Source organism: Lissotriton vulgaris, chromosome 12 (assembly GCF_964263255.1).
Source record: "Lissotriton vulgaris chromosome 12, aLisVul1.2, whole genome shotgun sequence".
NCBI classification, from domain to species: domain Eukaryota; kingdom Metazoa; phylum Chordata; class Amphibia; order Caudata; family Salamandridae; genus Lissotriton; species Lissotriton vulgaris.
The window spans coordinates 658,521,493-658,537,186 of record NC_141700.1 but is presented as its reverse complement, the minus strand read 5'-3'; the positions used below and the strand labels follow the sequence as shown (position 1 = coordinate 658,537,186).

Here is a 15,694-nt window from a genome sequence, read left to right as displayed (position 1 = left end):
AACTCTTGTCTAGGTCTAAAATGAATTCAGATTAAAAATGCTACCAGTAAATTATTTCCCTAACGTTAAATCTAGTTGGAAACGGAAGGAATAGAATTTATGATCAGTACTGAAAGTGCACTAGCATAGAAAACATTCCATTCGCCACTCACAGCATCTCATCATTCACCAGTATGGTTGACAAACTGATTCTTGCAGACATGGCACCGCATTGATCGCCGTGAGTCTTTTTCATTCAGTAATCCCGTGCATTCTGGGGATGTAGTCTTAGTTTGCTTCAAATTAAGCAATTCAAATAATTGATAATAGCAATGGTCAAGGGAACACCTGGGGGGTGAACCCTGTCGTCTTGCTTAGATGGAAAAATCCATAAACTCTATTTACATATTTACGAAAGCACCCTATGTGTAATTCACAAGGTGCCATTTTCAGTTTGTAGTCTGAAAAGCATGTCTAATAATCTCCAGTTTGCTTGGGCCGTCCGTGTGTCTTTAGTGCAGCCTTCCTTTCCACTTTTGTACCCAAAGTCATGGAGATCAGCTGCATGCGAATTCTAGGGCGGCGTGTTCTTCATCGAGTGGCCTGACATGCAGAAGCCAATGTTTGTGATTGCCCAGAGCCTGTTCTATGGTCTCTCCTGAGAATGCTCGTCCTCGGCTCCCAGCAGTTGCTGTCGCAGACCTGTAAGACACTCATTTCCCATGAGTGCGAGGGCGAGGCTCTTGGTTACAGAACAGCAACAGTGCCTCAAGCAGCAAAATATGATGAGCACAAGTCTTGTGGGGGAGGAGAAAGGAATTGTCAAGACCAGCCTGTCTCTTCTTTTATTCAAAACGTGGAATTAGCAGTAGCACAAAACCTATATATTGTATTTGCCTGATTAGAATCGGCATGCTAGCATTTCATTCAAAACAAGCAATCGCAGCACTCGTAGCACTCGTGCTTTAGCTGTAAACATCTTAAGCTAAAGCGCGGGTGTCTCAATTGCTTCAAAAGTAAAGAAATAGAAAAGAAAAAAAGATTCAATTTCTTTACTTTTGTAGCAATTCAGACACCCGCACTTTAGATGTTTACAACTAAAGCATGAGTGCCACGATTGAAACCTAAGTAAATAAAGAGAGAAAGAATGGCCGGCAGACTTTTTTTTCTCTTGATTTACTTTGGCTATAATTGCTGCACTCACACTTTAACTGTAAATATCTTAAGTTAAAGCGGGTGCCGCAAATGGTTCAAAAGTAAAGAAATTGAAAAAAAAGTTCTTTACTTTTGAAGCATCATGGCACTGCGCTTTAGCTGAAGATGTTTACAGTTAAAGCGCGAGTGCGGCGATTAAAACCAAAATAAAGGCAGAGAAAACAATTCGTAAAATTAAGTGAGGTGCTCCAGAAACGACCGCAGCAAAGATGTGACAGTAGAATCGGGAGGGAGCCCCCTTCATCACAAAAAACATTAAAGTACGTTCCAATAGCGCCGCGCTCACAGTGAAAGTTTAACACACTAGCGCTACAGAATGTAAAACAAGGAGCGACGGGTGGGTGGCACTCTGGGGTGGCAGAGGGCAGGTGGCAGTGCGGGGGAGACTATGGTGGCAAAGAGGGCGGGTGGCAGTGCGGGCGGCGATGGTGGCAAAGACAAAGACGTGCATGAAGCATGAAGCAATGCAATACATACACAAGCATTGGCCGCGCGGCCGGGCCGTGAAATGAAATAATTTTGGGGAAAAAAACACGAGTTGTGCGCGCGCACGCGTGATGAAAAAAAGTGCTGTGCACGTCGGGTGCGTGCTTGTGCGGGTGAGCTGATCGCCGCTTTGGAAGCACTTCCAAAAGCGGCTTCTAAATGTCTCGGCCAAGCCCAGCGCATGCGCTGGATCAGTACTGGATCATGAGCTAGCAAAGCAGCCTTAAGTCAAAACCAGGAATTTCATCAGAACAGATGCAGTCCTTCATTCTCCCCAGGTTGACAAACTGAATACCATTAGACTGGCCACTAATTATAGCAGATATTTAGGAGGATATGTAAAGGCAAAAATGAAGAAGCAAGTGTTATAAAAAACATTTTGACAGTCGAGTGAGGATTGTCCAGATCCTCATCACGGGCAAGCGCTTTCCCTAAGAGTTCTCAATGAAACCTCTGGTAATGAGCTGTTTTGTCCTAAGATAGGGCCCAAACAAGGAGCATGGCAATGAGGAGAGAGGTGATGACAACCTTTTTGGAGGAGCAAAATCCTGGATAAAGACTGAGAATGTTACTCAGCAACCATCTAGCCCTCAGCCCCACCCCCTACTGGTTTAGGCACAGAACACAACCAGAAATGGCAGCCCAAAATATCCTTTGAGAGAAGTGTGGTTGAACCCAGGTTTGCCCAGGACGAGACCCTCCTTCAATCCTGCCAGGGAAGATGTGATTGCTCAGTCCAGGCAGATGTACATGGAAAATGAGGACAGACTGGATCCCATGGAGGCCAAACTTGAAATTGTCCATTTTACCTTTGGGGATCGTGAAGAAAGGTGACCACTGACGAGGCTTGGGAATCTTAAGTTAACAGAAACAGTTAAGAAAGCAGACCTGATGTTTGCAGATCCTGCTGTGGGCCCACCACAAAGGCTTGTGCAGATGGAGTCTGACATTTTGGGAAAGGGAAGACTCACCGCACACAAATATTTGATGACGATGCTTGCCGCCCCGAGGCCGGATTCAATGGTTTTGAGACACTGAAGAGAGTGGGGACCTCTATGGCATCTGATCAGAGAGCCAATGTGAAAATACTTTCACAAATAAGAAAGGAATGGTGAAAGGAGACAAATGAGACCAACACGCAACAAAGAGATTTTGTGCCTTTATTACACCAACATGATGGAAAAGTAATCTGATGTGCGAGAAATGTTTCACTACATTTCTAGAGAAATTCGCCTATATGCAAAAGAGACGCGAAAATGGGCTGAAGAGAAGATGCTATGGAGTACAGTGAAAGACCAAATCAAGTGGCCTCTCAATAAGTCGAAGCAGGAATGGTAGTCACCTTTAGAGGCATGGGGACCCACAGGATTCACACAAACAGTGCAGAGTCCCCTGATGTCTCTAGACTTAGGAAACACTGCTCCAGCTATTGAAAAGGGGTCTTCATTTTGTAATTTTCTCAACTTCTCTCTCTACCCCAGTGTACTGAAGAGCATGGAAAAAGTAACAATTGGCATACCCCCTTAAGACAGGCAATGTGAGATGGTACATGATCTTTCAGTAAAATTTCTACTAAGAAGATTAAGGAGCAGTGATCTGCCACTCCCCTATTAATCCTCCTTACTTCATGTCAGGTTTAGGTCTTTCCTTCCAACATAATCTAGGTTTGTCCAACACTTATTAACTACGAAAAAGTCTAGCTGACCATTCTACTTTGAGCCTACTCCTGACTGCGTTTCCCTTCCATGAAGTACTTCCTCCTCAGTCAACAATCCTGCCCATTTGGTCACTCTACCTACCAACAGGCTAGGGTTCTGCAACAATCACGGCATGAGAATCACAGAATCACTCACTTTTTTTAAGTGGAAGGAACCCAACCATGGGCTACAGACAACTAGGCCTTTGACATTACACATGACAAAAATTTTCCTGTTTGCCTGAATGTTTGCTGTTCAGAGTGTTCAATTTACATATTCTAAAACATGCTAACTGACTGTGTCTTAAACAGTCATTCAAGCAAAACATCTCATCTTGTTTACCAAAGAATGATTCAAAATAGTCTTAAATGGGTGGAACCATTAAAATTTCCAAATTTGACTAGAATACCTTAAGGGTATTTTCATTTTTTGAACATTGGCAATTAGAGAAGCTGTGTGGTTCGCTCTTTTATTCAAAACATTTTGCTAATTTATTGTGACAGAAGAGGTCCGGAATCTGCTCCCACAATACTGCATAAGGAACTACACAAATGGCTTGAACTAGGAACAATATTTTGGACAGCCTGAATGGTGCATTTGTCATTCACATGAACAAAGAGAATTCATAAATTGAATAGCCAAACTTCTTGGAACACTATTTAAAGTTTAGATTTTAAATATTTGAATAGATGTAATGCATGCTAAGCTCAAGAAGCGTGTGTATGGTGATTTTGCTTGTACTGTAAAAACAAGGTAGTCAAGAGAGAACAAATCCTCCTAAAGCTGATATGACCAAATTGAGTCATGCACATTCCTGTACTGCATCTACGAAAGGTGGGATGCAACAGTGATCTCAACCATTGGACTGTAGAGTTCTGGTGAGTAAGAAGGGAGTACTTTATAATGATATTGGCTCAAGGAAATATGACAGACACTGGTAGAAGGACCATGACTTACTCATATTGGCTAGTGTAAATAAACTTCATCAGGATGAGTTCCTGCATGTGCTCATGGAAGATGTCCTCCAGGGTCCGGCCCCACTCCTCCCTCAGCCATGTACGAAATTCCTGTAAAAATGTATCTGAATTATTCTTTTTTGTTTTTTAATTCAAACAACCAACCTTGCAGACACACAAGGGATGAGGAGAACTGTTGTCCGTAAACTACATTTTCGCTTAATTCAACACTAGACTAGATGTTGTTGTCTTGATCTAAAACCTTACCAAAAATTTTGGGATACCCACAGCCTAGAAAGGAAAAGCTACAATTTATAATATCAAATATGCACCATGGTAAAATACTATTACATTGATCAAGAAGCTGAAATATCTTGTTACGGGTCTAACATGACAGGGATACAATTATACTTCAGAGAAAGAACCTCTACACTCCACAAAAAAGGTAACACTGTTCATTGGAATTGATTTCAGACACTAGCAAGTGGACAGAATCAAAACCACTTGATCTTCGAAAGTAACTGCACAATGCAAGACAATATTAAATGCAAGTAGAAATGTATCAACATTCTCTGGTCCAACTACTCACCAACTCCTCTCACGTCAGATAACAAATCTACCAACATCCCAATACAGACAATAGTAATTTCAACAAAACCTCTGACATTCAACAGCAATTGTATTTAGCCTAGATTTCTGGTCACAAAAAAGTTACCTACTTGTAACTGTAGTCCTCCATTTTTGTTATCTCACACCGATTGATATGCCTGAATCGTTCTCCATCATCGAGGTGGGAAAAGCACTGTAATTTTACAATAGCAGTACAAGGCACTGCCTGCCAAAAGGCCCTAGAACAGTGTCCCTTTATGAGGATATTCACCTCACTGGAAAAGTCCTGAACTCCAGCCAATGGGGTGAGAGTACTCGCAGCCTCAGACTTTACGGAGGGCATCACACCTCAGATAAATCAACAAGTACTTTACGTAAGCCTCTATTTCGGGAGGAATCTAGAAAAGATACCAGTAATGGAGGTCTAGTTATAGGTAAGTAACTTCTTTCTTCCAAAGCACTGGTGCCTTCATAGATTCACATGATTAAGAGTAGTAAGCAGTATTGACAGTTGATACCTACACCTACAATGCAGAAAATGGGATGAAATAGAGGGCCTCAGGAGATGGCGCAGAGCTGCTTGTCCACCACTGTCTGTTACTGCTTCCAAGTTGTAGTGCTTTCTGAAGGTGTGTCTGTTACACCTTGTTGCTGCATGGCAGCTTTCAACCGGCACCACTCCCGCAGAGAGTGCAGACATAGATGTCATCCCCTCTCATACAGTGGCTTATGACTGATGTTGAGAGCACCGTTCCCATTTTGATGTGGCAGAAGTCAACTGTGGGGCACAACCTATCCAGTAATGTATTAACTTTGAAACAGAGAGTCCTTTATGTGGGTTTGTGAAGGATCATAAAATGGTTTGATTTTATAAACTGTGCTGTTCTGCCCAGATAAACCTTAAGGCATCTCCTTAAATCAAATACGGCCATCTCTTCAGGTATAGTGGTATTTTGTAAAATAGCTTTGAGGACTGTGGGTCAATTATGAGAAATTCAGTTGGAAATTTTGTATGGATTTTGAGTTCCTCGTTAATACAATATCCTTGATGAACTTCAGGTAATGTTCTATAGAAATAAACTCTTGGACCCCACTTACTCTTACGGCCGTTATAACCAATAGAGTGGCCGTTTTCAAGTAAAGAGATCTTTTGCAAGCCTTGTAAATTGGTTTCAAATGGACTTGGTATTAGGTGGAAAAGGGTTGTGTTCAACTCCCACTTTGTCGATAGCTTCTTGATAGCAGAAATATTCTACAATGTGCATTTAAGAAATTATTTACTGTTTGTTGCTATAAATATGGTCCTTTTGCAGATGTTTGGTTTCATGACATTGCCGCAAGGTGGATTTTATGGACAGAAGTTTCAGTTCTGATTGAAGAAGCTGTAATAGGGCAAACTGTGATGGGCTGGGATTTGAACCGAACTGAATAGTTTTGAAGAGCCCTTGATGCACAATATCCTTCATTTGGCTATGTAGGTTTTATTTGTAGATAATGTTCTGCTTTGAGCCCAAATGTCACTTCAATCCTTTGGTATGTCTAAGTTGTGTAATGTGGCTGGGTCCATACTGGAATGGAGTGGTGAGCAAAAACAAAGAAAGAATCAATCCAGTGTCTCGTTGCTAAAAAAGTTAGCTTTGTTACACCAGACGTCTGTGTCTGAAGTTGTTGTGAATACAGGAGCTGCATCAAACAGGATTTTGCTGTTAGAAGTGGGAGAATACTAGAAATTACCATAATACACTGCCCCCCCACACACACAGACATACATACACTTGCCTAGAACTCAAGCTTAGTGTGACTGAAGACTTCTGCCATCTTGAAAATAACCAAAGTGGGTAGGGTTAGCCCTGGGAATGTTTATCTCATTGTTTAGAGCATCCTCATGGGACAATCCCATCCACTAGCAGGTGGCAATCATAAATGTGGCACCTTCAGGCACCCACCATAGAACACTCGTGGATCAGTAGAGGACTGAACTTGTTGTCTGAGACCCGAGAAGAGCCTATTAGACTAGACCTGCTCTCCCTATCGAACCCAAGATAAAGAAGTGTACTCCTAGGCTCACAAGGGTGACTTCCCATGATAACTACAGGGACAGATGTTCAACACTGGTGAACCCTGCCGCTCTCATTTCTTGGCAGAACAGCCTTGTTTGAAAAATGATAGCGCTGCCCTGTGTTCTGTAGGTCTTACACAATACACCTTATCCAGTCCTTACTTTAAAGATTTTGAGAGCTAGATATGTACGCTCTTCTAAAATAGAGCCCCCCTCTCCCCTGGGCATTGCTATTCAAAAACTGATGAGAGGCTGGTATGATGGTGACAATGCGCTGCCAGACATCTGGAAATATTATTGGGCTGCGCAATTAACGGTGGTGTACCACTGGATACATCTTCCACTGACAAGGCCAGCCTACTAGATGGATAGATTGATGATGCGTACAGGGGGGCCTAATACGGTGCTCTATGATGGAACCAGACATACAACTTTTAAAGGCCCAACTGCAGTAACTCTAACCTTATGGCATGCAACTCTCCATGCTCCTGATGGAAAGATACAATAACTTGTGGGACGCAGTGAGTGAGTGATCAAGGGGCACAGCCTGGTTTTGATAAATTAGCCTTATGATCTTGGTACAGGTAATAAACACACATCTTGAGAGGGTGATGTGTGAAGACTTATTTTCCCAAAGAAATAACATGGCCTGAAAAGGACCCATTTTGGAGGAATTTTACATGGTCAAATCAATGATTTTTCTCCAATATAACGAAAGTAGTGGAACAAACTCTACACTTGCCATCACCACCCACAGAAGGGGTTTTAGTCAAATATTTAATTGAAATAAATATTTATCTAGTCTGAAGTAAGAGCAAAGCTCTTGGCCTACCATCCACACATTGCGCAGTACAAATCAAAAGTGAGACAGTCTCAGGGAGGCGGATAGCACTCATCTCATTGGCTGGAGTTCGGGTCTTTTCTAATGACGTGGATGTGCTAATCAAGGGGCACTGTTCTAGGGTCTCTCAGGCAGGCAGTGCCTTTTACTGCTATAGTAAAGTTACCTTCGGGCTACCATTTTGATAAAGGGAAATGGTTCAAGCATGTTAATCTATGAAAGCTCGATGCTGGAGGACCATTTATTATGCAGCACATTCTGTGGCATTATCTTGCTATTACCATATTTCAATGCACAAGTAATGCTGCAAAATAGATCCAGTATTTTGGAAGATACCATTCAAAGAACTACTCATCAGCATTAATTATTCTTTGTTGCAGTGAGACATAACAATAACACGTTAATATAGATTTCCATTTCTGAGAAAATTCAATCCAACTAACGGACTCAAATGTCCAATGCTCAAATTAACAACTTAGATTTCCCTATACTAATCCATCACTAATATACTTTGGGTTCTGGACTAGTGTGCTACTCGCCGATAAAGTGCTCCAAAGCCTCATCAGGAGTAGTAAGACCTATATAAATACAATAATAATATGTTAGGATTATTGCAAAATCCCAAAGGAGCGCTGACAATCTTAAAAACAAGGCAATGCACCAATGGAAAATTCCCAAAGTGCTTAAACAGATTTTAGACCTGTTTGCCTTTTCAGTGAATTGGCTTAACCACTGTAATTTGCAGCTGCAAGAAAAAAAAGTTGAAAAGACTTACATGCATGTATGGTGCTACAATGGGCCGGGGTGGTTACATGCATGCAAATGCGTCACCATAATTTGGTTTGTTTTATTTACAGCTCATAGATGGTGGTTGCCAATTTTTGAGAGGTAAACAGCATACACATATTTAGTATGTGAAAAAGCACATCTGAAAAATGCACTTAATGGAAGCACATAGGAGCTTCTGGGTCCTCCCCCCAATTTTTTTCTTTCTTTAAATAATTCAACAGGTGGAGGCTGGGCAGGCAGGCAACACAGGAGCGCTTCAGGGTAAAGGCAGCATGGAGTGAAGGGAAACAACCGGGAGTGGGTGGGGAAGCAACACAGGAGCTTGAGGGGATAGGGAAAAAACGAATTAAGCACAAAAAAAGGATAAGGCGGGTGGAGTAAGCAATGAATGAGCTAGGGGGATGGGGAAGAATGGAACAACAGAGAGTAAGTACTCTGGAGGAGATGTTTGAAGGGAGAAGCGGCGCAAGAGGGAGACAGCAAGAAAGCATATACTCTCTCATGAGTGCTGAAGGAAAAAAGTCGTTATTTCAAGTTGGGCAATTAGGATGGTAAAGGAGCTATGCTTTGGGGGCAGGACAAACCCAAACAGAGGAAGGAAAGCCGCCATTAAATAAAGAAGCAAGGCAATAAGAGTGACAAGAAAGCCAATCACTGAGAAGGAATGGCCTGTCTCTAAGCCCACTGTAAGTTTTTTGGTATGGTCCACTAGAGCAATTTTGACAACAGATAGTTAAAATATGACTATGTGCGAGACCTACCAACACAATTTCAAAGCTTTCCTAAAATGGGTAATATCTGAAATGTATCTCAGGGAATGGGGAGAATGTCCAAAAGGGCTGCCCCGAGAAGCATGGATCCTCCTCCAACAAATGATGAAAGATTGAGTGGTTGGGCGTGAATGAGTAACTTAGTGGAAGAGAAAAGGGGAAAGATAGAGCTAATTTCCTGGCAGTCACAAATATATATATATATATATATATATATATATATAAGCAATTGGGATGAAGGATGTATGTAACAGGACCAGAGATTATAACAGGCAGCATTCCTTTACAGGGAGTCAATATGTGGACGCCAATATTGGCTTGAAGCAGTCTCTATTTCTGGAATAAATAACTAATTTGGCGACTGAATTTCGGAAACCTGGAATTTTCTTCTGAAGAGGGATGTTAGAACTTTTGAAAAGAAAATTACAGTAGTCCAAATTAAGATGAATTTGTTTTAGAGTAATGATTCAAACTTTACATTTAGGACGGAATGTCATAGGGATTTTAGGTAACAGAACCTCACCCCAACACTGTCTTGTGACTTTCTGTAAACCGTGATGATTGCTAATTTACTCTGACTGAGGCATATGGCAGCACTGTTTGGTAAGAGGTAGTTTACAAGGTCATGAACTTAATTCCGAACCATTTCCATTTAAGAGATAAAACACTTATGCTGCGGAAGGCCTCCCTAGTTTCCCCAGAGTATTTAGAGACCCACTGATGGAAGCTTCAGATCTTCAACAATTCTATGACTGCAGAAGCCATGTCAGGCCTCAAAAAATCATTAAAGTTTACTAGACCTCTAGGTCTAGTAACTTGAATACTCTATTTGACTTAACTGTAATGTACTTGACCCATAAAATGGTCTCAAATTGTGTGATCCTAGACAAATATTTGATTTTACAGAGCCGCCTTTTTCTTCATTATCCCATTTGTGCGCACCATCAAATATGCAAGTTCAGTATTTCTGCTGTACAAAAACTCTTGTTTTGTTTAATACAATAAACATTTGCTCCATGTATAGTAAGAATCTAGCCCACATGTAGGGTACACATGGCTCCTGACTTGCCTCTTAATTCATTAATAGCATTGCCATCAGGGCATGAATATTTCTCAGTAGTTCATGTTTAAAATCAACTTTTAATAAATATATTACAAAAGCAATGATGTGGTAATCATTTACAAATAGCACATTTTCCATTGAAATGGCCAAAAATCTTCCCAGTAACTTAGTTTTACTGATACGACTGTATATCGTATTAACAATCTGAGAAAATTGGGTTTCAGCTAAAATATTTGTCATTTGTACATCAAATAAAAGGTTCTGATTTGTTTTTAGCCTATTCACATCTGTTTTGCATCACACAAAACATGATTTCATAACTACTGAAATATATTTTGAAATGTCTGTAAAGTTCACTTACAAGCTATTTAATGTTGTGTGTTAGAAAAAAACACCGAGACATTCTACAGCCTTTCATTGCACACTTTGTGTACAGCACAATTAAAGGCTGAAGTCAGAGAAAGAAAAGAAATTATGAGAAAACAAACTGACTTTCGACGTCTCTAAACACAGAGCAAATGAGACAAGATAAAAACGAGATTTAAAGGCATCTTTATTGCTTATTCACTGACTGAGGGAACAGAACACCTCTTCCTTGTCAGCTCGCCGGAACGGGCCAGTAGGTGCTAAAAATAGCTCGCCATGAAAAAATATGACTCGCCTTAGAGAGTGGACAAGTAGGCCTCAATCCTATTAAGTTACTTCCAATTACTTTTTGGGATAAGAGGCCTCTGCATGAACTGGAAATGTTGCATGCAGTTTTTCAGTCCTGCCCTATGTATTATTTCAGAGGGCTCATCTACCTACAAACTAAGTGAGGCAGCTAATTCTTCCACAAAATTGTTCACAACAGAGCCTTGCGCTATGCAATGAGGTGAATGATGGAGGTGGCAGCAGATTTAGTTCAGGGATGAATACCTCTTTTAAATGTCTCATTTACCTGACTACAAGCTCTGCTGAAGGTCAGTCCAGTGCCCTATATCACAGGTTCCTTACATATTCTTAGGTGTAAGTACCATATTTATGCATCTGCTTGGGTACCATGTATGTGTGCTAAACTGTATACAATTAAAGAAAAGTATCCATGGCTGCACAAAATAGTGGCCTCCATGTAGGCTGTTCTATGTCCATGCTGGACATGACAGCCAACATCTCCCACACTTGGTACTCCTCTGAAACTGAAGCATGTTGTTGAGAGGTGAAGGCTTCCTCATCTCTTACATTTCTCACAGTAAGTTTCCTCTCCTCTTTGAAACCCACCCTTCTCCTATTTTCCACATTGCTAGCTTTCACCTAGCAACAGCAACTGTATATTTGCACAAGTTTGGGTTAAATTGACAACTCAGCATTTACTATTACAAACTTGCTTGAGCTGCATATGAAGCCGTAAAAACAAAGGACAAAGTATTTCTCCCTCCTGCTGCGAAGTAATGTCCTAAAAGTCAAACTCTTGGCAGAGACACACTCCAATGTGAAATACACCTGGGGCAATTAGGCCCCACATCATCGAGAGCATGCACTGGATCTATACAACTGGATAGTGCACTAGGACTTTCTAATACACAAAGTCCCACATGACATTATGCTTAACCAAAACAAAAGATGTATTCTTAGCATGTGATGTGTCATGAATGAGATCCCTCTCTCCAGGGTGCAGTGCCAGATGTTCTGGGCATCAGTTGGCGAAATATCCAACCCCACTTCAGAATGTATTCTATGACTTTGCTACTTCTGACCAGATCTGTACATTTTGTGTTTGTTGTTTGTAAAGGACTTAAAGCGTAGAATCACTATCTTGAGTTGCAGCAACTTTATGCACAGATTTTATTTCTCGACCACGCTATCTGCCATTGGTAATGGGCAATCCCTTGTAGGCTCACATCTTTTCAGGAGAGTCTGTAAAGATAACCAACGGGTTTTCATTGCACAGGTATGCAGCGCTACTTCATAATGGCTACATTCCACTTCCTAAAAGCCTTCTGTACATCTCTTGTCCTAATCACCCAGTACATTGTGACTACTGGCTGTAAAGCCTTTCAAGTAAAGTTTGCAAGTACAAAGAGGCATTTGGAATTTCACAGATGCAAGCTGCCTTTATGCCAAATTCTGCCATCATGTCCGTCAGACTGTAAGGAGTGAAAAAGGGAATACTTTCGTAAGGAGTGAATTTCACCTCTACATTAAAGGCACTTGATCTCTGGAAATCTATGATTGGCCCATGAAATGTTTTTTTGTTGGCAGACAATCAACTGCTGTATTTCCAAAGAGTTAGGTTTACTGCCTTTGAGTTTTCCCCATTACCTGCCAGTTGTCTAAGTAACAATACTAATGTATACCTTCCCTTGTAAAGTCCAATGCTACCACTAGTTGACATTATAGAAACTCTCGTTTGGGTTTCTATTCCGAAAGGTCAACCTTCAAAAATTGGGCGTGCTTTACATCACTGCGGATCCTAGGTGCACTTCAGGATATGGAGATGTGAAGTAAGTATTTTTCAAATAAAAGTTACGGAGGAATTTGTCTTCAATCATGACATCTTCAAACACTTTGTAACAATCCACTTGTCGAGGAGTCTCAGGTCTAGGACTGGTCTAAGCGTACTGGTAGTATATAGAGAAGACCCTTTTCTTGTCTTAAAAGCCCTTTGCCTTTTAGAATAGGAGATATAAATCGTTTGAACAGAAAACTTTCTTTCTAGGGGTAGTTTCTAATTCTCTGGCCTTGGTAAAATCTGGATGCAGCAACCCTGCAGAATTGTATGCACCATCCATTTGCCTAAGCTGATAAATTCTCAACATTTAAACAGACTGCTCTGATCTTGGTAGGACATGTCACTGTTTAGAATGCAACCCTGCTGATTATACCACCCCACTCTATCTCTTGGATACCACTCTTATTTGGCAGTGCACAATTTTTGGGTTAATTGCTATAGTATGTTATAATCATTTATAGGACGCATGTAACACCAATGTTTTCTTGACACAAGTATAACAGAACCACCACAGAGAGCCCGCAGTGTGCCTGTTTAAATATCCATGTTTTTAAGAGTTGTCTAAAACTGATGTAAAAGTGTGTCAGTCTAATTTCTGATGCCAGAGTTCCATATTCGGGGGCGAGATAGGAAAACCTAGAGCCACCAAGTGTCTTCTTTTTAAAGGAGGGAATGGTAAGAAGATTCATATGAGAGGATCATAAATTGTGGGCAGGAGAGTATTTTTGGAAACGGATCAAGATGAAAGCAGGGCAGGTGCCATGTAGGGATTTAAAAATGATGCAGCCAGTCTTGAATACTACACACTGTTTCACCGGTAGCCAGTGCAGCTCCTTTATCAAGGGGGGATGTCACATTTTCTAGGTTTATGAAAGATCCAACAGGCTGCCTGGTTTTTTGCCGGTTGTAGCCTGCGGTTCAGTCCCTCGTGGAGGCCAAGTAAAGAGAATTTGCTTAATTAATTTAGCCTGGAGATCACCAATGCAATGATTATCTTGAGGAGGGATTCAGGAGTGAGATATTTATCCATTTTTCTTATTTTACACAAATGAAGGAAGCAAGATGATATTGCAGCACCTACTTGGGGCTTGGTGGACAACTTATATTCAATGAAGACCTGAGGCTCTTAATTGAACTCCTGGGCTAGACGCCCACTGATGCTGGCCAGAAACTAGGATTCCACAAGTCAAGCTTGTTGCTGGGTAAGGACTATTTCTGTCTTGTAGGAATTCAGTTTGACCGGTTTATTACTTATCTAATCCCGGATGAATAGTACTGTATTTTGAAAGGCAGTTTTTGATTTCCGGGAGCTAATGATAGCTAACAGCAATTGCATATTGTCTGCACAGTAGTAAACCTTCATCTTGACCATAGCATACACCAGGTGGTTGTAAAAATAGACTGAAGAGGAGGGGAGACATAGAGGACCTCTGGGGCGCTCCATAAGAGAGTTGAACCTTGGGGGAGCTGAATGGGGGTAGGCAGACTGACTGACAACTGTCAGTCTAGTTCTGGTCCCTGTAAGCCTGTAGCTCCGACACAGTGATCAGAAGTAAATAGTCAACTGCGTTGAAAGCCGCCAAAAGGTCAGGAAGTACCAGCGCCTGAGGGCTGCCCCTGTCCACTTCTTCCCTCATGTCATCTATGACTGAAAGGATAACTGCTTAGGAGAGTGAGCTGGTCGGAAGCCTATTTGATGTGGGTCGAGGAAATGAGTGTCCTCTAGGAAGGAACACAGGCAACTGGCCACATGTGACCTCAGAATCTTAGCTAGTTACATTAGCAATGATATGAGGCAATAGCTTTTCAGCATGTGTGGGTCAACCCCAACTTTCTTTAATAGTGGAACCAATTTCGCCTCCTTAAAGGAGTTGAGGACCACCCCTTGACTCAGGGAGTTATTGAGAAGGGATAAGGCTGGGTCCTGAAAGGAGAATACTTCTTTTAGGACCTTTGGAGGGCACATATCATACGGAGACCCCGACTTTACTTTAGTTAGCAGATCCAGGATGGTGGGCCACTCAGACAGGTTTAGAAGGGTTCATTGCATTGATTGGAATTTTTGCAATGGGAGGCCTAAGAAGAACACTCTTTCATCGTTTTGATCTTATCTGTAAAGAAAAGGTTGAGTGTGTTACACTAGCTTACTAGTGTATGTGGGATCGTTGTGGTCAGGATTGGATAATTTGGTGACAATTCTGAAGATTTCTTTAGATTTATTATTTGAATGTATTATTTTATCTAAGAAAAAGACAGCTTGTATGATTGATTCTATTATATTTTTTATGGTGGAGTAGATAAAACCTTTTTCTGGACGAATAAGCTCTCCGCCAGCTGCATTAAGCTCGGCAGAGTTCAAGTTTAGCTGCTCTTAACTCTTCAGAAAACCATTTAGATGTGTTGTGTCATTTAGTCGGTCTGGTTTTCCAGAGAGGGGCATGCAAGTTGCTAGTATCTGTTGACCAAGCCATAATTCCTTCCTCATGCTGGTTGATATTGGTCTTTACGTCAAGAGGAGAAGTTGCCAATGGGGTGCAAAATGTTGTAGTGTTAACTCTGGTCCAAGTTCTAGAGGGAATTCCTGTGTTAGTTGAGGGTTTAGGGAGGACCAGATCAGTAAGTAAAAATGTAACTAAATATTGATCGAACCATGCATATGGCGTAACCATGAGGTTAGATATAGAGAGGTTAGTTGATCACACCGGATCCAATGTATGGCCTTTAATGTGGGTGGGCATA

At 41.3% G+C, this 15,694-nt stretch overlaps 1 protein-coding gene across 2 annotated transcripts in view; it reads right to left on the bottom strand.

Annotated features, from left to right (window-relative positions):
• Nucleotides 1-1,873: 1,873 nt before the first annotated feature.
• Nucleotides 1,874-15,694, bottom strand: part of FBXO31 (F-box protein 31) — a 166,672-nt gene continuing 152,851 nt past the window's right edge. The window contains exon 6 of one of the 2 annotated variants that reach the window (XM_086946545.1): nt 1,874-4,444. In XM_086946545.1, the coding sequence (XP_086802671.1) occupies nt 4,331-4,444 (114 nt within the window). In that variant the 3' untranslated portion in view covers nt 1,874-4,330. The remainder of the gene's footprint in view (nt 4,445-15,694) is intronic. The other variant, XM_086946544.1, reaches the window with a different exon arrangement.